We start from the raw sequence: 26,778 nt of genomic DNA on the forward strand, positions 1-26,778 counted from the left end.
TGACAACTTCCTTGAACAAAAGAAAACAGCACCAGGTCTCGCCAAAGTTTCATCCAATCCTTAATATCCCACAAATAGTTCTCATGTTTTTAAATTCATTAATGTTTCAGATACTTTTTATATTCTATTTTCACATTTTCTATTTGTAGCCCCATCAGTGTTTCCTTGTTCCATTATAGATACACCTACACATACAATCCTCTTAATTAGTTTGTTCTGCAAGGGAGCAAATGCAATGTCAGAAATATTAAACTAGTTTCAAGTAACAAGACTAATTTGTAAAGCATCGTTTGACAGGTGACTTTCCAGCAATGCTCGTATCACGTGTTCAGCTCCTTCCGCAAGTCAAGAGATAAGACAAAACTTTTTGATTTGTGATTCAACTTTCACTGGCAGCCATTTGCGTCCTTGAAGACCCATCGTAAATGAAAAGAAGAAAAAGGTTTAAAAAAAAAACAACTTTTATCACGCGCAAGACACATGTACCGTAAATCTCGGACTATTAAGCCGCCATTTGTATTCCCCACCTTTAAACCATGTGGCTCAAACAGCAATGTGGCTTGTTTTAATCTTTCAGATTCTGACTAATTTTTGGATGAGCTCCATGTTAAGGTGTTCACTGTTCACATTTTCAAATGAAAGCTGCATACCAATGAAGCATTGAGATCCGTTTTATCAAATTTACGGTATATAGAGAGACTGATACAAGTAGACTAGTGATGCACGAGAAACATGAAGATGGATGAATCTTCACCATTTATCCCGCCAGATGATGAGCAATTACCAACGCCGGGTAACGGTCGTCCTCGGGAACAACTGATGAGGTGCAGTGGCTGCCAAGGCCCGCTATCTAGAATGTAGATACAACCCCCATTTCCTCCATGTATACGATTATGTTTGATGTTATACTCACCTCTGTGTTCTCCTATTTTGAGTAGCAATGTGACTGCGTAGAGATTTTTAATACTTGCGAAAGTGACTGTAGATGTCAGATTAAAAGATTTATTTTTTATAGCCTGTCACAGAGGGGTCGCATAAGCTTAAATAGCTGAGCCACACCTATTGAGTGAGTAAAAGGGTTTTATTAGTCAGTGGGCAAAAATGGGGAAAGACCCTATAATTAACTGTCGCTTTAATTCCCAAGGAGACACGGCAAGTGTAGGGAGTGGTGGCTGGGTCTTCCTAGAAATGTGCAGTGTTCAACTTTTTGTCTTTCTTTTGTATTTGTTTATGTTGACTTTCTCCTGTATTCTCTTAAAGCTACACGTATGTATTAGTAATTGGTTTTTGTTGTAACTATCAACAAGCCCAGTCTACGGAGCTGGGAGATGGGCCATGGATGGGAGACCAGTATATCAGGCTCCAGTAACGATAAGAGTTGTTTTTGTGAAGTAAAAGAACGAGCAAATGTCGAGGCGACTACGTGCACGCGAGTGTCTGTGACAGAGACAGTATTAATGTTAATAATGATGTTCTCTTGTTACCATTGGCAGACAAAACAACTTCCTGAAAATGATTACTACAGATATTTTGTATCGTATTTGTAGGACTGTCTTGACCAGCCATAAGCAACATTTTTCTTTATTTTTCGAGACTAGCCGGCCAGTACTTTTTCCCTTTGTCTCCATCAGCATCGACCACCTTTCCATCCACCATTAAGGACGGTCGTCATCAGTTTTGTGTTGGCTGACATTTGCCGAACCAGGTCTTCCGCTCCATTGTTGCCAGACGAGGCTCCAGAGTTTCTTTTGTCGTTGGCTCAGTCGGATAACATCTTTAGATGATTACATTGACGAACACTGACGTTGGTGTGAGATATTAACACGATACATTGAAATAATCAAGATGAGAGACTTGAGTGGGTAGGGAGTTGGTGATAGAGTCCGGAGCAAGCTACAATTTGTTGTGCGGAGGGGTGGGGAAGGAGAGTTAATTAATCAGTTGGAGGGTATAAACAAAGTGTTGACGTATACGCTCCTCTCCCTCCACGTTTTACGGGTGAGGAGGGGTGGGCAGATGACGGAAGGGAAAGTAGCTCGTGCTTTGAAGAACGATCGCAAGCAAGCTCGATCATCTCCTGCGACGTGCACGCTCGAAAATGAGAGACCTTGACCTGTTATTTTTTGTGTCACGTGGTACAGGCGCCATCCGGTTATGCACAGCATGCCACACACACAGACAGACAAACATCGCCGGCGAGCCTGAGGACGTCGCCAAACGTGGCGCTACGTGACGAGGAACACGTCCGCCATCCAGTGAGCAACGGAGGGACAGGGGCAGACAATCGAGTTTTACAGCTGGATGGAGGAGGCACTGGGAGGGAAGCGGGAGGAGGCCGATGGGAGTGGGGTGGGGGATGGGGAGCACACTGCCACATGAAGCTCTTTATATCATGTGACACGTTTGTCGTTGTACAGGTGGCACCTACGGAGAGTGATCCTGAGAGGAGATTTGAACCCAGACCTTTATACTACTGCGGTGACAAGTGAGTCACTACAGGGCGCCCCAATACTCGTATTATACTTTATTATTCACGTTAAAGATCCAGCAAACTATTGCCATTAAAATCATGAAAAGCTGTAGTTTATGTATCAGGGAGAGAGAAAGAGCCCTCGGTTCTTATAAAACTCAGAAGATTAATATTATGAATGTTACAATGCTCGACGGCAAAATTTTGTTCTTACAGTTATTAAAACTCGTTTTTTCCGTTGGAGGTGTGTTTGGGTTAGCAGGAGGACAAGTGTGTTTGGCTGCACATTGTTGTCACCCAGACAGGTACAACACGCTCACTCACCATAAAGCTAAAAATGTTGACAAGATTTATTTACACACAGCTTTTCCTCCACACACCTTGACTAATACATTCCGTCACAGTATACATTTCAAAGGTGGTACATTAATCCATGCGTGTTGACAGCTTGTTTATCAGCACACAGGTGTGTACAGTTAATTATCCTGAAATAATTAAGTGGGGGAAAACAAGCAAAGGCAGGTTGTCATCAACTAATAAGTTGTATATACATCGGTGTATTTCCGATGATATGGATGGTGGGTCGCTAAATAACTGCTCACCCAGCCAGACTATAAGTTAGTCTATATACTGTTTGCCAGATGAAGGCCAGCGACCGTGTATACATAGTCTACATTCATATATGGACAATGCTTTATCAAATAACTATAAAGGCTGCTGTTTGGTTTAAATCTTGAGCTCGGTGACACTCTCTCACGCACACACAAACACACACAGGGAGAGAATATCCTTCTCTTGACCGACAGCCTGTGTGCACAATAACGAATTCAAACAGAACACGAGCGAGAGCAAAGCTTTATGAGGGTCCTAGTCTATTTTTATACCTGTCCCCCCACACCTAGCGGGGCACTTTACCTGCTCCTCTCAATACTCGTAAAGTGTTTCGTCATCCACAACTAAAGTACCTCCTGACCTTACCCGTGGTCGTCCCCGCCACCCGCTTAAACCTTATTCCGTTGTTCGTACCCGGGACCGCTCGACTACTCGTCTGGGGGACATTTATTTGACAATTAAGTTAAGTAAGCCTTTAAACACCAATGCTCGATTGTTGACAGTTTACACCTTGGCTCCGGGTGGTGATTGTAGTGGTCATCCCACAGGTTAAAGGTCAAGTATATTGTTTTCTGATTTGCTGAAACTCATTCTGCCATTCCCCAGAACCTGAGTATAGTACACCTCACTCCTGTCCTTGAGATATAGGTGTAAACAAACATCCTGATACACAATAACACAGGATGAGGTCAGGATGGTGAGTTGATACATTTATTAATACCTCGTGAAGTCTGTGGCAGATGATGCTCAACGTGACCTCACGAGCCTGAACTCCTGTGCATGGCGATAGGTCTGTACTTTGAGAACATACAAGGGGTTGTCTTATCCAGAATTTGAGGACAAAAACAAACATTTTGTATTTAGTTTAAGCCATTCATTAGAAAATAAATGAGAACTTTAACGTACACAACGGATTAACGCAGTCATTAATTAATTCAGCAGACACCAACATGTCGAGTGTTTGGCGAATCCGTTTATATTTTGGTGTGTGGCCATGTGCGAACAAACAAACAAAAACTTTTGTTTACTGTGAAAACGGGCAAATTGACAGCGCGTGAGTTAGTGAGACAGGTCGTGCCAGGTCTCACGTGCCCCAGCCAGGTACAAGTTGTTTACCTGTAACATGCCGGCCTCCCTGACAACTATAAGGACAGGACACCCAGTCTTGAAGAATATTTCGAAGCTACCCGCTTGTACCCGAGAATATCAATTAGGTCAATAGATTAGGTCAGTAGATCGACCGACTTGCAAGGTGAGCGGTAATGAGCCAAGGCTCTCCAACCTGAACATAGCATGCATGTGTGTGTGTGAGAGAGAGAAGGACAGAAAGTGGGAGACAACGACATGACAATGACAAAGGTAATTCTTTAGTTTCATTTAGCCCTCGCTGGTTATAGGAGGGAGAATAAACTAGGTTACTAAACTAATAGAAAATAAAGTATGATATCAACAGAGAGAACAGGAAGACTAAGTACAAAATGTGACAGTTATTAATACATATTTTGAAAGAGTTATGGAGTCTTTATGGCTTTGAATCTGCAAGCACATCCTGATACTATCTTGATCAGTTGTGGATGAGAGGGCAGGACAAATGATCACACACTGGGGTGCAGGTATTCCAGTAGCACTAGAGATGGAGATATCAATGACAAATAACCAAAACAGAGAGAGAGAGAGAGAGAGCTACTAAGCTGGTGTCCATAAAGAAGACTTAGCCCATAAACACTATATAATCTGTCGATTCGTGTACCTGTAGATGGAGGCCGGGTGGAGGTGGGAGGAAGTGGGTCAGACAGGTAGAAAGGCCGATAAAAAAATTTAAAAAAAAATTACACGCCAAGCGTTGCGAGACTCAAACCTGTTGGCCTCTGTATAACCCAGTGCTGATGATTTATGGTTTGTTGGCATCTACCCACCTCCTCTTGCACGCTTGGCTGAACAGGAGGTATACAGACAGGCCGGGTACAGAAATCGACTGACAGCCACAACCACACCAGGTGAGCCTGCACACCCCGCGCCCCTTGTCGGTGCTGTTTGTATACTCACCCAGGTGAAACTTCCACTGTTGTACTTTGCTATCATATTGCCACTTATTAGTAATTAATTAAAAAAATTAATGTTATTATTGGTAATTAATGTCTGCTATTATTGATGTCTGAAAATCAATCTCCATGATCAACTGTATAAATGATAAACTGTGCTAGCAAACATTTGAGTGTAGTCAAATACAAATTTGAGAAGCTTCTCTTTTTGTGGAATGGGTGGGTTGGTCAGTACCGGACTTCTCAAGGTAAAGACAGTGGAGATAAGAGGAGAAAAAAACTTGATGCCTGGAGTTACTGCGGGGTGGAAGACGGAGGTAAGGATGTATAAACAAATATATTTATTGAGTCGTCAGTCTTTTTCACTGTGGAGTGATTCACATATTGCACAGAAATTATATAATCGCATATCCTTTTTATACAATGGTGTTGCGCAAATGCAATGTCTTAAAAATAAAAAATAAACAGTTGTGGTCAAAGTCTTATCCGCATTTTTGTGTCGCTAAGCAACATCGTTAAAGGAGTGGCTGGGACGAGGAGCAGCTGCAAAGTTTTTTTTGTCTCCTAGATCAACATAAATTATCTCATACAAATGAAAATAAAAATGATATTCTGTGTGTGTGTTGGTCGGGGTAAGGGAGAGAGAAAATATCGACATTCGAGAACGAGTTTCGACTCGCGACGTATCAAGTTCGACTGAAGACTTTCCTCACTGGCTTCAGCCACCTTCTCCTTTCAACAGGCCTGCGGTTAAAAGGGTCAAAGGTCAGTTTGTTCATTGTCAGCTGAAAGAAGCAGACAGAAAAAAAGGAGTGATGGTTTGAAGGATTTTTTTTTCAAAACCTTTCTCTCACTTCCACTACAAACAATATTAGCTTGTAACGAAAGGAAATGAGAGACGCGAGGAAACATCGACAGACAATTAGCGAACTAACGCATGAGTGACCCACACACACATGAATTCCTTACCCATTCACAACCCTATAAACTCAGGTTAAGTCTCTCTTTCCTTCACCCACTCACCACACATATTCATAATAAAGATCGCGTGGTAGAACCGAAGAGACGAATGTCTATGAAAACAATCTCATTTCTTCATCTTCATGTCAGTATGACGATCTTAAATACAACTTTAGGCTTGAATGTAAGACAGAGGTAGTACAAAGTAAGAGTATCTGCGTGCTGTAACTTAGTACACCTGTACTCAATGTCCTGCTATTGCAAAATGCAGATACCTGCAGATACCTGGTGTTATGTTTGCCGACCTCCACACCGGTGAAGTGGGAACTTGGATACCCTTCGTCTTGTTACCTCAAGTTTACTGCGAATAAAAACTTCCACACCTTCCCCTCCCACACTCCAGCAGTTACGAAACATCACCAACAGCTTACCTGTAATTAACCCCCCGATTACCAGGTGTTAAAGTGAAGTCAGGTGTGACCTCGCTCCCGTGACACAGGTGTGTTCACTTCAGGTACAAGCCTCTCATGGGACAGGGTGTATATATCATCTTGTTTGTCTCGTGTCAACACGTGCAATTTTTATTCTTTCTTGACCACGTGACTTCATACCGGACGCGGGTTGATGTATATTAATGTAGAAGTGCGGCACGGCAGCGGAGCGACAAGCGGAGCGGAGGCGGCAAACTTGAAATAATGGGGACTGAGGTGTGTTGTCAGGTGGGCGGTATCTGTGTGAGTCTTCTCTGTGCTTGTCACTCTCTTTCTTTCTCTCTGTTTCTGTGATTCTTTCTCTCACTCTTTCTTACTTATTTCTCTCTCTTGTCAATCAATCTCTCTCTCTCGTGATGTGTTGACAGTGTGGGTGGAAGTCAGGTGACCAAGCTGTTGTACCTGTGCCGTCCATGAAATGTTTGCCTGACGAGTGCGGAGCAAGTTTATTGTTCTGCACGTGCAGCTCCATCAGTTTTTTTTTCCAAACTCACAACTAATTTGATTACAAAAGAAACAATAAAATTAAGGTCTACCTGAGTGTATGAGTGAGAGAAATAGAGATGTATTGTGAGTCAATGCCCGTTAGTCAAAAAAAAAAAAAAAAGTTAATACGAAACAGCTAATGATTTGTCTAGGAAGACACAAGACTGTCACTCGACTCCAGCAATGTTCTTATAGAAGGCCCTCTATTTTAACCATCTATCATTTATTTATTTTTAATGAAGAGTTGTGCCCCCCTTCATCACTTTATCACTTCACACACACAAGCACACACACACACAAACACACACAAACACCAAACGCACTCAAAGTCTTTTTATTTCCCCAAACTCATTGACGGGGAGAAAGACATGTTGCAGAACCAGATGGTAGATGGAAGTTGTCTTCATTAAACACATTTTATCTGGCAGTTAGCTGGCTCCATATTATTTTTTCGTGTAAGAAGCTGCGACATTTGCCATTCAGTCTGTTGTGTGATCGATGTTAATGTAGGCTCGGCTATTGAACCTACAGGCTCATGTCTGACAGCGCTTCACGGAAGTTCTAATCTTGAATCTTGTTTATGTACTTGTTTGTATACTTTTATGCTTACAGTGCATATTGTTTTTGTTCATTTGTTTAGTGAGTTCACTTTATGGCTCCTCTATCACTGGTCCTGTCATCCTTTTTTATCTTTCTGAATTTCTGCCAAAAGCTTGAATTTTTTTTTGCCTGTTAGTATTCCTGTGTGTTGCTGTCTGCGTACCTCAAGTTTACAAGTAGACTATGGCAGCCCCACCATCGACTGATGGTCTCCGCCCTAGGGAAGCTGATGATGGAGACAAAAAGGTGTTCGACAGCGGACAAGGCAGACACTGTAAGTCTGTTCTGTCATCTATTATCACAGATAACGAACAGAGCTTGTTACACAAAGTGGATGAGCTCCATACGGCTATTACTCTTAAGAGTTTTCTCACAGAGAAGTTCCAGAGTACACCACAGCCAATGATAGTTTTTCTTGTATCAGACTTGACGGAGACTGCAGTGCCAGTGGTAAACAGAAACAAGGTGTCGTGTGCACTTCTGTGAACAATGATATTGTTTGTTTGGTCATAGGGTGTCTGTGTGTTCACCTGATGTTGGAGTCGTAGTCGTCAGTCTACGCCACTGTTACACCCTCTCGTAGACCTGTCTTATGTCTATAGTCACCCACCGTCCAACAACAACAACGATATTGCTAACAAATTCTGAGCGATCAACAGGCTAACCCACTGGAAGCCATGTTGTTGTTGTTGGTTTGTTAGTTTGGTTCGTTGTTTGGTGGTGGTGGTTGTTGTTGTTGTTGGTTTGTTGGTTTGATTGTTTGTTAGGTTGTTGTTGTTGGTTTGGTTGGCTGTCTGGCTGCTTTTTTCGGTGGTGGTGGTGGGGGGGGGATTTTATTTTGCTCTATCTGAAGTCAGCACGACCCATATTTTAGTCATGTGTGTCGTCTCCCAGCCGCAGGGACAAAACTTATTCCGTGTGAATGCAAATGAGACACTTCATTCATATTGCTTCTGGGTCTGACTGATCATGGCCTATCCCACCTGTAGTCTCGCTATTCTCCGCTGACAAAGCGACAACCACCAACTACCACAAGCTTTCATCACGGATGTCTATCTCTGAGGACTGCTGTCTGTTTGTCTCTTGTGAAATTGTAAGCTGTCGGGTCTCAGCAAACCATTGACGACCTCAATGTCCACAACCGCAATAAAATTCTTAAGGCCAGCAATAGACTTGTAATACATTCTCCTCTGATTACCGACAGCCACCGACTATTCAAAGCTTTTTGACTTGTATTCAGTACCATTGAAGCATATCTTGTGACCTAACTACACAAATAACACCGGAAAGATCTGTAACGGTCGTTGACTACCTGACCGACATTTTGTAGGGGTACCTGGGAGGGTTAGGGCCAGTAAAACTGAGCTGACTCGCACATCAAATGTACTCCATCCACCGCCATCATCTGAGGGGACTGTGCCAGCCTCCTTCCACACTATACACATCAGATCATGTGGTTCAAAACAAGTCATCTTCAAAACCTCTGATGACCTCGGTGGAGTGTATCTCTCAAAATGATGTTTTTAAATACCAAGCGCATGTAGACCAGTAGATCATTTAGTTCAAAGACAATAATTCAGAACTCAGTGTCAATAAGGTCAAAGAAACAATATTTAATTTCAGTAGAAATAGAAGGATGAGGCCAACAGAGATTGTAAGTAAAAAAAAAAAGAGTTGTGATCGATGATGAACTAATCAGGTCTGGTCAATCTGTACAAGAGGATTCAATCTAGATTGTTCTTCACGAGGAAAGGTAGGTCTCTCTGTGGGTAATAAGATACTAAGTATGTTTTATCAGAATGTAATAGGTAGCATGCTGATGCTTATTTTTTTTAATCATTTATTCTTCCAACTGTTTCTAACAACAACAAAAAAACCCAACTATTTAGCTTTAGAAGCACTCACTGACAGAGTCAATGTTCTGATGCAAGTAGCAGGCGGCCTTGTTGACTGGAATCGTGTTCTTGTTGTGTTGCTGGGTCTACACACCCTGCCTGGCTTCTGCCTGCAAACAAGTCAATAATTCAAGCTGATGAGGCTACCCCGTTAATCCTACCCCGGGTACACGGAGCAGTCGAGGTGTATCTCTGATGTCGGTAGCTGGTCTCTAGATGATAGATGACAACCACGACACAAGCTAGCGGACACAGGCTCTCCAGGGGTTGACAGAACTTTTAAAAATGGTTTCCGCACACATGCACCTGTAGGGTACACACGCACTGCAGTGGGCGGGCTACGTGCTACGTGCGCGAGATAATTACGTGCCGTCGAGTCGCAAAGACACGTTGTGACACGTCTGCGTCACGTGTCATACATTCTGCAGCAGCAACTCTGACTCACCCTCGAGAAGACGATGATTAATGGATACATTTGTTTATGTTTATCTGTATTGTAAATATGAAGCGGGCAACAAATGAAATACGAGGCCTGGTACAAATAATATCGTCCGGCATAAATATTATCACACATACACGAGACATATCAACCCAAGTACACACACATACAAACACTAGAAATTGTTTTATAATTTGTCAACGAGATGCGAGAAGATACGTTGAGAGACTATAAAGATATTTTTCCTCACAACACAGACATAAATTGAAAGTGGTTTGTACTGCTGACTGTTGATTGAAAGAAATACAGATGTTGCATAAAGAGAAAGATCCAGCATCTTTCAATCCGTCTCATTAATAATGACAAATTAACCCACATCACCGATGTCCCACTTGATGAAAACTGCAAAAACATAGAACCATTGTCTGGAAGGGTGAGGTGAGTGACACAGAGTGTGAGAATTTATAGAAAGATATTGATTCTATTGCATTATCATTTTCGAAAGCTCCATAAATAAATATTTGTTGACACGTGTGTGTGTTTAAGGAAGGTGGAATAAAGAGATTAATTAATGAGTCTGTCAGTTATATAAAAATAATAACATGTTATGTCTACTATTTACAACATAACTATAAACGGACACACACACACATCCCTACATTCACACACAGGCAAGAAAAGAAATATAAAGACTTTAGAAAAATGCGTAGAGAGAGAGAGGGAAGAAAACTCAGCCCATCCATATTTAAAGGGGGGACCGACAAACGAGGGACACCGGTGTGTAGCCTGCTAAGCAGCGAGCTGTGGGCTCAGGCCGCATGCGTGGCATCGCACTGCTGTGGCGGCCTGTCTACCTGGCATACAGGTGAGTAGCTCTTCCCGTCTTTCTCGCCTTAAAAAGACTTTAAAAAGACAGATTGTCTCTCGGCACACACTCGCCCGTGCTTTTTTTTTTCTCTCTTCTACATTAGCTGCAGCTCGACCACAAACGCGTTTTGTGTTTATCCGTCTCTCTCCCTCTTTCCTTCTCTCCCATGAGGGACATAAATATTTTTTTTAGCTGTAGCCAGTTTCTGCTGTCGCTGCACCCGAGTCACCGTGCTCCCAGCGGGTGGGGCGGTTACTGGCAACGAGCCTTCATCGACTGGAGGAGATCGATGTTTCCTTGTGTTCCTACTCACCCGTTAGTCACCCGGAGAGTCGAGCCATTGTTTCTTCTTCAGTCTTCTTATCCGGACACATTGCTCACTACGTTTGGTTACTAGTACTTGATCGCCACGTATAAACAACAGTGTTGCAAAACATATTCACCGGTGTGTACAGTTAAGAAAACGATAACCACCAGCTCGCTTGTTGGGAGGTTACACACCGATGTTCCACCCCATTCTTTGTAGAGAGTTTTACAAAAATAGTCTTGTTATTTGGAAGTTCGAGTATTTAATGCGCATTAACAGCGACAGTAGGTGTTTCTGGAATGTTCCTGTTGAGGTTTTCAAGAAATACAGGGCAACACACCAGCTTGTGTGTGACAGGTGTACAGACTTACACCTGAATACCGTGTGACGGGTCAATGACACCGCAACGCCGGAAGCTGAGATTTGTAAACAAAACAACAAAAATAAAAAACGGGGAGGGACCGTTTTGGACAGCTTGTGGGGACAGTTCCCGGTATGGACAGAAATTTGCCTAATAAATCAAGCAATAGTTAATTTAACTTTAATTGCGTGAAGTTCACATCTTAGTACGAGAAATACAATAGTTGAGACAGTGTCACGTGATGTTAAAGTCTGCACGATTTCTTTATTATTTTTAGTATTTTTTTAAAAGCTTTGGTTCCCTGCTGGAGGTCTCGGTAATCCTCATTCATTTCGAGTTCCTCTTGCGGTGCAACAACTTGTGAAAGGTTTTTCCTGATGTAGGCACGTGACGAACAGAAGCAAGATGGCCGTGTGTTTGCTTTCTGTGATCTGTCGTACTATAACTATAGAACACTATTGTGTCATCACATTGTGTAAATATACACAATCTGACATCTTCTGGCTGTGGAGTGAAGCATGATGTGGTCACCTTACTGACCCCGCGACCTCTGCTGCGTGTTGGGCGGAGGGTCCCACACGATCGTCTTCCGCGATAATTCGTGAGAAGAAAAAATAAATCCCTTAGTACCGAGTTCTTTCTGTCGCCGTCATACACAGACAAAAAGGTACAAAAGCACTGAGTTTTGAATCACCTGCCGTCAAGAAGAGGAATGTGAGTGGGTACACCAGGGTCAAAGGTTAAACTTGACAGCAGCTTTATAGGTCAAAGATGTCGTAAAAGTTCTCAGCGATAGATGAACAGAATTTCCTTGCTTCTAGTCTGTGTAATGTGGTGAGTTACACGTGTGATGATGTGTGGTCAACAATACAGTAATATTGAACACACAATAGTGTGGAGAACCACAAGTCTCTCACTTTTCACTTGCATCACTCGTCTGTCATCAGGGTACCCGACTGACCTACAAACCTAGTAATACTCGAATAATCTGTCGTAGTGTTGCTGTATAGCTGTTTCTTCGTGTTTCTCGGTCTATGTCTGTGGACTATGTTTATTGGGTCTACATTTATATGTGTGCTATAAATTTCTGCTGTTATTATTATTAATGTCCACTTGATGCGTTACAATAGCATTGAGATACAACAGGGCGAAAACTGGACCTCCACAACTCTCGGTACTAAATCACACGATTGTGATTCTTATCGCCGATCTTATCACTGAAGGACGACTTGACATCTTCAATAAAACACACACACACACACACACACACAGACACATTAATTGCAAGTCGCTACTCATACTACTGATATGAAATGACCGACTTCCAAAACTATTCAAACGGTCCCCGACTTACGATGGTTCGACTTCCGAGTTTTCGTCTTTACGATGGTGCGAAGGAGATAAACATTCTGTGGAATTTGAATTTTGAATATTAATCATTGTACATAATATTTTCAACACATTTTTTAGAGATGAAAGTTAGTGTTTTGAGCACGGTAAGGCAGGCTAGGCTATGATGTTCAGTAGTTGTAGTGAACGCAGCTTACAGGGGCGTGACACCATCGTAAGTCGAGAATCAACTGTACAGGAACATGTTAGTCTGTGTATAACCTGTAAATACTGTCATGACAGAATCAACATCATAACAATAACAATTACGATCATCGCTATAAGACAACAACAGAAATGAATTATTGTCAGTGTTTTATAAAGGTCAGCAGGACATTTTCTGAAAGTTCACACACGAGGGTGGGTCTTTCCCAACATCCATGTTATACAGGAATTCGTTGAGATCCCTTTCCGTCTAAAAATAACTATTAACATGTCATGTGCAACGGAAGTGGAAACACTGCTCCGTTTTCCTAACCCATAATTATTAATAATTAATTTGCAACGGATCTGAAAACACTCATTTCTTCTTTAATCCTGTTTCCCCTCACCGGCATTTATTATGTATTACTTACTCTTAACGTGGAACTGAAAGCAGTCGTTTTTGCTTTTTTTCTGAAATATAACCTTTATTCGTTAATGTGAAGTGCAGGTGTACTGAAATATCTACTATAGTGCGTAATGTGAAGTGCAAGTGTACTGAACTATCCACTATAGTACCTAACATGCAGTGAAACAGAAAACACTACTTTACATCCTTACTGAAATGTAAACTTACCTACATATTAGTGGAACTGAAGGGTTCCTGCTCACCTACCTGTCTACTGAAATACACGCTTTACTACACCACGGAGGTGAACACCCACCCTACCTCCTCTTCCCTCTATTGCAGTATACATATAAATCCATAATATCCTCTTACAAACACGTACACAACCTGTCTTACAAGTTCTGACCCAGCAACATGGAGTAATAGCTCAGTCTCACCTTTCTTCCCCTTTCTCTCTCTCTCTTTCAAACACACCGGAGCATGCACACGCACGACTGATTATCGACACCTCACAGGGACATATGAAGGTGAACATTTGCTTAAATACTGGCAAACCATAAAAAATATAAAAACATGTTGCTTTACAGGCATAATCAATCAAACATGATCTCTGAGAGATAAAGAAAAACCTTCACCAATGTTACACAAGACGCCATCATACTTCGTTTAATTTGAAGTCGATTAAACCGTTTCACAAGAAAAAGGCATTAGGTTATAAAAATGAGAACAATGATAGAGAAATAAGGTCTTGCAGTCTGTTGTGGGAGAGGGAAGGGGATATTTCTACCTGTAATGGGGTATACAGCCCCCCCCCAAAGGTACTTGCGACCTCTTAGCGACATTGTCTGGTCTCCATGGCTGAACAGGTAAACTAGTCAAACCCTCGCAATCACACCTGTGAGCTAGCAGGAATCCCGCGGCAAAAGCAGGTGAGCTGTGAACGGCACCTGGTCCGCGGTTCAATCAGCTCCAAGTCACATTGCCCTCCGTGTGTTTCCACCTGAGCCGTTGCCTGAGATCGATGGAGTGATAGTCCAGAAAGTCCAGACCTCAATCAATCTACCTGCCGGTGGCGGTAGGGCCCTCGTTAGGCATTCTGATTGATCCAGTCAGCCCTCCCCTTGCCCGGCCCCCAGTCGACCCTCCCCTGCCCCCAGTCAGCCCTCCCCTTCCCCGGCCCCAAGTCGACCCTCCCCTTCCCCTGCCCCCAATCTTTTCCTTGCCTCTGTAATACATTTGATGAAGCAGCTCATCGGCGACTGTTGGTGAGTCTGGTTATTTTCAGCTCCTTCATCAGCTGATGAGTAATTCGGACAGCTCGAGGATTCTTGAGAAGACACAGAACAAAACTATTGTTGATCAACTACACTGTTGCCTTGTATTGTTTTCAAAACAGTTTCGTTTTTGTTTTGTTTTGTTTTGTTTTGTTTTGTTTTGGGGGTCATGGGGGATACTTTATGTTTCCGGCACTTGAGTGAATGAGCACGTACTTGACCTCGGGCAAGTCACGGAGGCGATGAAGCGATTGTCACGAGGACACGTGACTTGAATATTCAGGGTTTTGTAGCTCGACCTCAAACAGTTCTCCCCGCTCCAGTGAACCATGAATATAAATGTTGACCTTAGGGCGTAAATGTCATTCTGTTTCCTACCGTATGTCAATTAATATTCTACTCAAATCTTCACAGACACTTTCATGTCAAGACAAAGATCTGTCCATGATGTATCACTAGATACAAGTTGTTTCCTCGGACTTTTTGATCGTTGTGCAGGGAGCTAGTAGAAATCGCACTTTTTTAGGGACAAGATTTTTATAAGGGTGGTTTCCATCTCTACGTTTCCGTGCGAAGCTCAATTTGAAAAGGTCGGACTTTATTCATCATCTGAATAAACTAGGGAAAAAACGGTACGCCACACGGGTATCGAACCCCTAGTTTTGCGCTCTCTCTATCCCCCGTTTAACTTGGCTGTAACCTCTTGACTGTCATCTTCCTCAGAGTCACTACGAGGTCTGCAGGTGTGGAATATTATATGTCACACAATGTTGAGTGCACACAAGTATTTGCATACTGGCAAGCTTAAAACATGTTTTTGTTATTGTCTCGAGTTCAGATGTTTTCTCAATACACAACAGCCAGCTGCCTGCAATGTATGCATCATCATTGAGTGCAGATTATTCACTTGAAGGGTTAGCAAGAGTCAGACACTCGCTGGCGCCAAATACATTAACCCCTTTGCTTCCAGCTCAGACAAAGTCATAGTATACTGTTCTGACATCAGTTACAGTTGAAAATTCCACTCATGAATCTTCATCCGGGTAATTTCATTACTGGAGGTCCAAGTCTCTAACTGGTTGTTATTATTATATTACATACCTGTGTATGTAAATATCAGACAGATGTGACTCTCCTTACTTTATCTTCGTTAGTCAATTAACACGACCTGCATGCATATGATTACTAAACACAGAAACTTTGCTTCCATGTCAGTGTGACACAACATCGAGACGGCGATGGAAAAACAAAACATCAGCCGTCTGTGTGAGGATAAGAATAAAGGCTGACTGTATTTTCTCACTCCATCTTCGTCGGCCGACAGGTGGTCATTTAAACCAGTTTAGGAGCTAGCCTTCTTCTCTCGGAGTGAAGCAAAAGAACGGGCGCGGTCCTGGAATGTATGCACGTGACTGCGCCCCGAGCTAATTACTGGGACTAACGAGACAGGTAATTGCTAGCAGTGAACAGTGAACGCAGCCACACCCGAGTAGACAGTGATACTGCAGTTTAATTCCAGAAAAGTTTAAAACAACAACAAAAAAATTAGACATCTTCATTGACTGACTTCGAGCTTGTGACCAGTCTTTTTAAGATATTTGCTGTTGAGAGTGTAATGCGTTCGACAGTCCGCCTGTCCGTTTGTTTGTTTGTTGTGTTGTTGCTGTTTTGTCTCTTTGTCTTTTACTTGATCGTTGATCTTTCGTTCATTCACTCGTCCGTTCAGTCGGTCGGTCAGTCAAATGAGTAGCCCGGTGGCTCAGTGGTACAGTAAACACGTCATACATACTCAGTGAAAATTGCGGGTTGTGGGTTCACATCTCGTCTCCGGGATACCTAAGTTTGTTCTCTAGATATTTCAGAGGTGAACCAACTCGCCGCGATATAAACTTCGCTGACTGAGTAAAATAGAACTAACCAGTTTGTTTAGTCGGTCGGTTGTTTCAGGGAAAGTACATAAACCTGGTTGCATCCCTTCCCGTGATGTTTTCCCTACCTCTGCAGCCCCTATCTAGTATTCTGTCCACGCCTGTGAATCGCAAGCAAGACTTCTGGAACATCCTGCAACCTCCTGGGTCTTCCTCGGCTTCCAATGACAAGACCTAGCGACATGGCTAACCCTGAGTTCTGGAGATCATCGTGGTGTTAGACCGAGTTATTTTCTTTGTCCTTCCTCCTGATGTGTACAACAGTATTTGGTTAAAACTCTCGTTCGATGATCCACCCATGTGACTGTTTTGTTGTGACTAGTTCTATTGAAAACGGTGCTGCCATTCATTCTGGCTGCTTCACATCCGGGTTTCTACAAGAATGACCAGAGTTCGCGAAATGCGTGTCTGAAGCAAGTGTCTCGAGGGATACTCCCGTACAGACGCGAGCTCGACGAGAGCTTTGCTGCGCAGATGGAAGCTGATATGAGCAAAGTGGTTTCCAAGCCGCTAACAGCTCCAGAATCCAGCTGCGGAGTGCCCTCGGTTGACAAACACACGGAGCTGTATCTTCAATGGCGTCGTAAATATGTTAGAAATACGTCCTGGTGTGATTTTGCTGGAGAAACACACCGGATGAGGAAGAAAAAAAATGGACATTGCTGGGATCAGCTTGACACTTGTACAACATTCCGTGATTATAGCCTCCTTATTGGATCCCTTTAAAAATAATTATTTTGTATTCAAGATAAAGCTGCAGATTAGGGCAGTTGAAGGACATGTCACTCGGAGCTAGAGCCATGCGGTGATCACGTGACCAACGTCTGAGGCATCGTATTGGGGGGAAAAGGTGAAGGGGGATGAAGTGGGGAGCTGAAAAAATCGGGATGCATGAAGTAGCATTTTATTTCCGTCGGCTGTCTGTGTCTCCGGATTGTGAAGTCACGATTTTGTCTGAAGCTTGACTCGCACGGTGTGACTCGCAGGCGCGACATTTCCAACCAGCGGATGCTTTTCCGATAATTTACAATGGGATTCTTCTTTGTAAATGACTGTTTCCTTGTACCAATGAGGAGTTTATATAATTTAGATAAAAGAAAATTGAAAATTAACAACGCCAGAATTATATAAAATTTGTAACCAGGACATGCAGGCTGAACTAACATGCATCCCCGCTCCTGTTGCAATCTAGGCAGGAAGTAGATGACAAACTTGAAAAAATAAATTTTATGTGTGTGAGAGAGAGAAAGAAAAAAACCTCTTCTAAAGAAGGTAAGCTGTATTAAAAAAAAAAACACGAAGGTGCAGACAAACAGGTCGATGTCAGGGGACAAATCACAGGCAACATCTGTGGCCAGAATAAAGAGGAACACGAAAAAAATAAAAATATAATCAGCGTATTAATATCCAAAGTGTATAGGATGTTATTTACAATAGAATATTCTGTGTAGGATATTATTTACAATAGAATATTCTAATCGTAAAAAAAAGAACATCACGCACACACAGACAAACATACTGTTATTTTACGACATGTGGGCAGACAAGCTCGTGTCACAACTTGCAGATGTTAAAGTTTCAGTGTCGTGCATCTTGATCTCGCCCTGTGTTGCTGAGTGTGAATGCAGCTGAAACCTGAAACCTACCCCCGGGTGGCGCTGCTCCATCTGCTGCTGATCGAACAACCAGTCAGTGAGAGACACGCTCAACCCGCGCGAGTAACCTTTCGTGCAGGTCTCCACAAATGTAACATCGAAATTCCGTGCTTCCCGTCCTGGCGGTGGGAACGCCCGAGAATCGGTCTCTTTGTCAGCCTTCCCCATGTAGACAGAAAAGTCAATCACCAGGCCACACAAAAGGGTTAACGCCCGACATCTACACACGGCACTTGGTCTTGATATTTAGTTTAGTCCTCGTTATTCTTCACGAGATTCCAGAAACAGTTCATTGATTTCCAAACATTATTCCTTTCGATCAGTTTCATTGCCATGTGGTTCTTATTTGGATAGTCTGAATGATATCTTAGAGCCATAAGGGATATTTAAGTTTTTGAAGACTAATATAACACCTGTAACGCTTTCTATGTGTTGACCTAAAAAAAAATCTAATGTAGGTCATGGAAAAAAACAATTGTTCAGATTTTTTTTTTAAATCAGGAACGTGAGGACTGAATTAATGTAGCTTGATTGACCTGTAAACGAATCTCAGGAACGTGCAGATTGAATTAAATGATCGATACTGATGTCCTGTTAATAGTTTAAAGGACAAACACTCATCAGAGACCTAGCTCCGTGTTAACACCTGGTGAAGTGTGGAAGTATCCCCAGTGTCCCAGCTTTAGTGGTAAATGCATTTATTTTATTTAAATAGGCATTCTGACTAACCCACCTTCACTGCAATTAAAGCAGTTTACTGAGATTCAATAAATCACTGGATATCTAAATTTACCATACCTGATTATTTCATGTCCTGCAGATTAAAACGGTTCCAGGAAGAATGCTAAAAATACACTTGTCACACGTCAGAAAAAACAGTCTTTAAACAAATAAATGATTTTTTGTATTTAACTCTTTTTTTTTTCCTATTTTTTATTTCATGACAGCTACAGTGAACCCGACTCACTGAGGCAAACATGGGAAGCTTCGGAGGTCACGCCTTGCCCGGCTCCATCTTCTTCTTGTTCGGAGCCTGGTGGACGGTGCAGGTCTTCCGGCGCTACTTCCTGTGTCGCAAGACAGGCAAGCGCTTCCACTCCACGGCCACCTTCCCCTGCGGCTGCTGCTCCGGACCGCGCATGCGCACATTTCCAGTGGAAGCTGTCGTCAAGATGTCCCTCTGTGTCGTCGGCATTATCGTGGAGTTTATTGGAGGTAAAATGCTTCTGGCGAACACGAATTCTCCATTGAGGTTTTACGATTGAAGACTGTGTAGTTATCTATGTTTCCTTTACTTTTGTTATTATGAAATGCCTAGCAGTGCATCTTCTGCTTCACCACACGCAGTTGCAGCAAAAATAAATAAATAAAATATAAATAAATAAATAAAAAGATATATACACACACAAAGTGAAAATAACTCCTTCCTTTTTACAATGCAGGTTTCGACAGTTCCGGACACTTTACTTCCGCCGGAAATGGCCAGCACATCACCATGTATTTCTTCTACCTCCTGACTGGAGTCTTCGACATCCTCGTCTACAAGGACGTGGCCCCCGCGGGCGCCGACTACGCCTCCATCATCGTGGCCCTGCTGGTGGAAGGTGCACTGTTCAAGTTCCACCTGTTCGGGCGCAGCTCCCTGGACATCCTCCTGCACACGCTTCTGCTCTACGTCATCGGCATCTCCATCTTGGTTGTGGCCGCTGAGGCAGCGTACCGGAAGTCGCCCGTGCTGCCCATGCTGAGGGCGCTGCTGACGCTGCTGCAGGGCACGTGGTTCTGGGCCGTGGGGACCATCCTGTACAATCCGGTCCCCGGAGCCGAGAAATGGGAGCAGGAGGACCACCACGCCCTCATGCTGGCCGTCATCTGCTTCTCCTGGCACGTGGGTATCCTCCTCCTCCTCATGATGACGGTGGGCGCCATCATCGGCTGCTGCTATCGACGAAGCTCCGCCTACTACTCCACCCTCGGTCACGTGCCGCTCAACAAGCTGCGTGGCGGCGGCAGCGATGGTTACGCTGACGACGATGATGACGAAGAAGACGAGCTTGGTCTTGATGAAAAGAAAGCTGCGGAAGCAGGGAAAAGCCCCGTGAAGGTCTACAAAGATAACGACAAGGGCATCTCTACTCTCGCTAACAACCACGAGTCCGCCAATAGCGACCTGGGATTCGAGACACGTGACCGGAAGTAGTATTGTTAATGCACTCGTGACTCTTGGTGTGTTGTTTGGTCATGTTGATGGAGAACATTCAGGGGAAGTATGATTCGCAAAACCCTGCCACCCCGTCCAAGATGCGAGCAGTTCGCTCTGTGTTACCATGGAAATCCCGAAGGTTATCGTTAGCGTTGCACCAAAAATTTGATATGAGTATATACTTGTGACAAACCGTTTTATAGTCATATTTGTAATCTATTTTTAGATATAGTATACATGTCAGAATGTCATGTGGCTTCTTAATCATTAGCTCAAATGCTCAGCTAGTAATCTGTTTTGTGTTTGTTGATGATGGGAACAATCTCTTAGAGTTGCATCATCGTCGCTCACCTGTCGATACTGGAGTGAACTGACTTTTCATGGAACAATCTTTCACAGCAATGTAGCTGCTGCCTAAAATGTCTTTCAATTCATGAAACTTTTCCCCCAGTCGGCTCAGCTGGTGGGAATGGCACCTGACTCCATAGAGGGTTGGGGAAGGTAAGGCAGTGACGAAAAGGTTAGAGAATGACCTTTACCCTTTTAAAGTACCAAAAGTACAAACATTTTCAGTACAGTAGCCAGCATGGAGGAATAGGTCAGTCATCAAACATCAAACATCAAACATTTTCTACCCGTTGCAACACGGTCCGCAATTGTTCAGCAGTCAGCAAGCAAAGATCCAAGGGAGACAACCACCATCAGTCACAAGGTGAAAGGAAGGCAACTGCGCTACTTATAGGGTTCTGACATCTCCTGAGGCTTAGCATGACATTTTTCTCAGACTCCAATCAATACACTGGCTTCAAGTTAATTACTTTTTGTATGAAGACTAGACGGTTATTCTTTTTGTATTTAAATTTAAATATTTTCTACAAAGCAAGCCTTCAAATGATAATTATTCCCATTGTCTCTCCCTCTCCTGCCATTTAGCAGTAGTTGAGATAATCTATCACATAATGACACCGATGTAAGCAGCTTCACTGGGAGGAATTGCAAGTTATTGTTAAGAATTAAACTGTAATTTTTTGTTGATTTCACTTTGACAGATTTTCTTGCTCTGCGATGTCATTTCGTGAAGAACCGTTAGGTTGTAGAAGCATTAATGTGATGTAGGACTGCAACAGCATGATTTGCTTTTTTATTACTTCATTTTGTATAAACGACTTTCATTATCTATAGACCATTAAATTAACCAGACGGACGATGAATATATTGAAGCATAATAGGAAAGGACTGGAAGGTTGTGAAGAATAGAGGAGCGACTCTTTGGAAATTAGTTACAGTTTGTAACCAAACATTTTATCAAAGGAACATTCCAGTCTGTACCGACCTTAAAGGTGTGCGCATGTGTGACTGTGTGTGTGATTGTACCTGAGAGATGGTTGTTGTGTTCTGAACTTTTGTTGTATAATCCACTTCTGTAACTCAACCGTGGCAAGGAAGGACGGATTGATTGATGTTTGCGTTCTGATGCCAGAAGTTACAAATCAATGAACAAATATTTGTGTGAATGTCATGATTTGTTGCTGTCTTTTGCCGGCTTGTTGACTGTCACTTTGTCACTGACACATGACACATTCCGACACACGCACGTATGCACGCAGAGAAAATGGTAGATAACAGGTGATGACAATAACAAGCGATGACAATAACAGACGATGACAATAACAGGCGATGACAATATCAGGCGATGACAATAACAGGCGATGACAAAAAACAGTGCAACCATTCCAGTTTGGCAGCAACCGACTTCTTGTTGTTTTGAAACAACTTACATTCCATTGCTTGTTGTCAAAATATTGTCAACAATTAAATTAATGTGGAACATTCACAGACAGAATAAAAGCATCTTTTGTTTTTGTTTATTCACTCGCCATCAGAAAATGTTTGAAGAAAGACATTTTTTCTGCAGCTGTGTCGAATGCGCATCTTCCAGTTTAACTGAGTGGATGGATGGTGGCGTGGATGGACACAAGGACTGAAAGATGTATTGCTTAGCCAGACGAGAGGAATGAACGGGAAAGAACTTGTCTACTTTGTAAACTCGTCCATTTTTTGGTAATTAATCAGGTTGACTTTTTGTCTGTCTGTCAGTCTGCTGATTATATCTGTCGATATCATTTACCGTTATTTTTTTTTATTATTCTCCTCACTTTGATTATCTCTGCCTGCCTGTTTGTTTGTCTATCATTTATGTCAATTGTCCTTCTGTCGGTTGACTATCAAACTCTCTTGGTCTCTCGCTGTGCAAATGTCTCTCTATCTCGAGCTTATGTCTTTTTTTTTTAACTTTTTCTCCTTGTTTCTATATATTCTCTGTCTGTCTCTTATAAAATGAATAAATCATGCTCGACATCAGTTTACGAGCAGTTATTGCATGGTTTCAGAAAAGTGTTTGGCGAATCTTGCAAGGTGATTTTTTTCTTTTCAAACTATATTTTTTAAATAGAATTCCTTCTACCAATCCTTCTGCTTCTGAACAATACTCATTCCCTTCTGTTTCCTGTCTGCCATTACCTCAACAGTAGTAACCTAAATTACTTCTAATCATGAATCACCCGCAAGTTTTGTAAGTAAGTATTTTTTTATGGACCATCACCGACACCGACACACACCGAGAGTCATCAAGTCAGGAGGTGTTTTTTTTATTTCTTCTTTACCTCATTTTTTTCTGTCCGCTAATGATGTCTTCTGAGTTTTTTCACTCCCTTCTCGTACAGCTGAATTATCGCCTTTATTTCTATTTTTAAAGTTTTTTTTTACCCCTGAGCCAGTGAGGGTTTTTTTTGTTTTGTTTGTTTTGTTTGTTTGTGCTTGTTTATGGCCTTGGGATACACGATTTAACAAGCAGTCCTAGTCTTCCGAGCTGATGTTAATATGTACAGAGATATACAGGATGAGGGAGGGACAAACTTTACGGTCCTCAAATCGATTATCTTCGTGAATAATTTTTATCTCCAACGAATTTTTCTGATTTATGACCTAACCATGGGATCGTACTAAAGACCCTGGGCTTCAGATGGGGATGGACTTGGAGCCCACACATCTTGTTTTCGTGAGCCCTCGGTACCGCAGTTACCTCCTCCTGCTATTGAAGTTCTTTTCTTCCCAGTTATCCTGGTCTTTTCGTCATAATCCTTTTCTTCTTCGTCAACATCCTGAGCCTCCTCTAAATTCTCCTTTACACCATAATCCTACTTTTCCTTCTCATAGTCCTCATAATTATCCTTTTGATAATCTTACTCCTCCGTATGATCCTTCTTTAGCTCCTTCACATATTGTAAGATAAAAATTTATATTATGAAATCTTTCTGTTTTAATACACCTTGTGCCAGAAACATATTCAGGAAAGTTCTTTTTCTTTCTCAAATTTTCTCTCATTCACACAAACACACAAGTGTGGATATCTGTTTCTAGCTGTCAGACCGGAAATGTTGTTGAAAGAAATTTTATTCTGAAAACATGAGCGATGACAATGTGTGTTTTGAAATGTATTCTCGCTTACCGCGCGTGGGTTATCGATCACTATCGATTTTGTGACAAATGGTTTCTAAAAAGCCACTAATTCTATTGTTTACACGTAGGCCATCGTGATTCCCAGAGGAACAACCAGTCAACTTGTTTCCACAGCTACCAGTACAATACTTGCAACAGCCATTACTAGCCATTCTCCGATCTCTGTCTCATCAACCCTGAAAACATCACAGTGGAGAGAGAGAACAGTAAGACTAGATAAACCCTCCCTGTGGGCGTAGACAGGGAAACAAGAAAAAAATGAAAAAATGTATTATCGAGACACGGAGATACACTCAGGATAACCACATTAACCTGAACATACACAGCTGAGCACTTACATAAAAGTGCATCATTATGCTTATAGATGCTTTATCAAAAATATGTACACGGAAGAATAAAATCATAAATGCAGCAAGCAAACACAGTCGCACACACACACAAACACACGGACACGGGCATATACAGTCTCGGAGTTTTTTATCAATCGGAATTTTTTTAAAAATACAGTTCTACTCATAAGCGCCAAGGTGTCTGCTAAGTGCACCAATCCCTGTAGGACTGATTGAATGATCTCCAGATATCCTCCCAGTCAGTTAGCTGCTGAATGGAGCGCTGGGGAGCGATTGTCGGAGTGAGGGGGGATCCTCATACACGGAGGATTCGTCTGTAGGACGACTTAAGGGGGTCACGTGCCTCCTCATGCGTGTCTTAGTGTGGATTACAGTCTGCCTTGAGATAAACTTGTGGTTCTTACATCTGACCCCAGTCTGAGCTTGCCCGCCACACCACGGATACTTAAAGTACTGGTCAGACAGCAAAGCTGACTTTACTGGTCAAACCTTAACTTCTGTCTGGAGCTGGTAAGACATTTGATTCCTGTTGCTAAGTATATGCTCGTGAGACTTCAAGTGTGTAAACCCCTTGAGTCCGACTTTATTAGTGAAATAAGGCGTTGAACAAACAAACATACATTATTATTAGTCTCCACACCTCCTTCGATTAGTTTTTGTCCTTCTTGCAATGCCTTAAATTCATTTTTGGCCTGAATATATCACGAAATCCAGTGATTATTTTGCATTTTTCTTGTATTTTTGCCGCAAGTTCCATTGACACCGGTGGTCAATCATTCCATAAATAAGAAAATGAACAAAGGACCTTTGAGAGTGGGACAATACACATCTGTGGGAAAGGCTGAATACAGATACTGTGTTCTATTGTTTACTCTGGAAGTGAATGGAACAAAAACTAACAAGCCACTGGCTAATGATTTGTGAAGGAAGGGCAGTGTCTGTTTTGTACTTTTCAGACATCTCAGCCTCCGTTGTTATACCACAGTGTATCTATATATATGTAATGAAGTCTTACAGTGCAGTCTGGGCACAGCTGGCTGTCTGTATGTTGCCTTTGTGTGTGCAGGGTAGGATGGGAGGAACCTGAAACCCTTTTAATTTAACCTGATGTTGATGAGATCAGGAAAAAGGGTTTTTAGAGGACGTATGAAGTTAATTAAATACTCCCAGAGCAAACCAACATGTTCTCCTGTACATTTATGTTTGTATATGTGGACGTATGGATTAATGCATGTACTTGCAAGAATTAATTGTAGAAGTCAGAGTTTAACCTTCCCTACAGTCGACTGACATGGTTTGCTGAAAAAAATGAAGGAATTATACGAACTAGAACGAGCAGCCGGCAATGGCAAGCAAGTAGGCAAAGAGACAAAGGACAGAACTCACAGGTGTAGACATTTTGAATAGTACAAAGCTATTAAGAAACAGTTTATATTGCTCTCTAAACTTACTTTCCTTCTATATTATTCCTTTCTTCCGTCCATCCTTCATTCACTCACTCTTTCATTCCTTTGTCCTTCGTTTATACATTCATACAAAGCATTCTCTAGTACAGGTCAACGGATAACTGTAACAGGTAGTTCTTTACCTCAGACCACAAATTACTAAAAATAGCCTTCAAACAAACATCTGGAAAGAGAAAAAGTTCCACACACCTGCAGTAATCTTTCCCAAATTAGAAAACCAATTACAAGAACAGATTAGTGGCTTTCACGATAACCTCTGAAATGGGACTAGTACCATTGTCTACAATTCCCTCGTTTACTTTTACTTTCATTTATTTACGAGACAATCCATTATTTCTTGACTAAATTTTATTTTATACACCATTAGCGACATTTTTCAACAACATTTAGTGGAAAGACATGCACATTGTGTGAAATGTTATTATTTCCTGTTTATCTTCTGTCGAAGATAAGCGATCCACGATTCATTAATTTTCAGTTCCGTATGATACATCTTGCAAATGGAATACAAAAGGAACATGTCTGTTGAAGGAAATAAACTTGCACTGGACCACTCTTGAACCTCAGTTGTGTTTAATGTTCCATTTGTACGCAGTGGCTTCATACTTCAAATGACATTTTATTTTTGGAAAACCTAGGAAATAAACTTATTTCGTCTACAAAAGATTGAAATGTTTCTCTCTCTCAGAATCAAAACATGTTCGTGTCACATAACCAAGTAACAATGTTTTCCCAGAAGGAATAAAAGGGACACAGAAGAATAACAAAAACATGGGTGATTAACCAGCCTTGCCCTTTGCTCGCTAATTAAGGCAGTGAAATGCTAGGAAACCAGAGTCTGCTTAAACTTATTGTATACAGACCATCATCCCTGACTTACGACCAGCGTTGACGACGACAGCAATAATGTCTC

At 42.1% G+C, this 26,778-nt stretch overlaps 1 protein-coding gene across 3 annotated transcripts; it reads left to right on the top strand.

Annotated features, from left to right (window-relative positions):
• The first annotated feature begins 10,728 nt into the window (after positions 1–10,728).
• On the top strand, positions 10,729–22,393 carry LOC112566718 (transmembrane protein 45B-like). 3 transcript variants are annotated; one of them, XM_025243049.1, is made up of 3 exons: positions 10,729–10,860; positions 19,275–19,542; positions 19,770–22,393. In XM_025243049.1, exons 2-3 carry the CDS (start codon positions 19,305–19,307, stop codon positions 20,525–20,527), a joined length of 996 nt encoding a protein of 331 aa, XP_025098834.1. In that variant the 5' UTR covers positions 10,729–10,860; positions 19,275–19,304; the 3' UTR covers positions 20,528–22,393. The 3 variants fall into 3 exon arrangements, with proteins under 3 accessions (XP_025098834.1, XP_025098837.1, XP_025098835.1); XM_025243052.1 differs by lacking the exon at positions 10,729–10,860 and adding an exon at positions 15,962–16,193; XM_025243050.1 differs by lacking the exon at positions 10,729–10,860 and adding an exon at positions 16,400–19,015.
• The last annotated feature ends 4,385 nt before the right edge of the window (positions 22,394–26,778 follow it).

This window comes from Pomacea canaliculata, linkage group LG6 (genome assembly GCF_003073045.1).
Source record: "Pomacea canaliculata isolate SZHN2017 linkage group LG6, ASM307304v1, whole genome shotgun sequence".
Taxonomy (NCBI): Eukaryota; Metazoa; Mollusca; class Gastropoda; order Architaenioglossa; family Ampullariidae; genus Pomacea; species Pomacea canaliculata.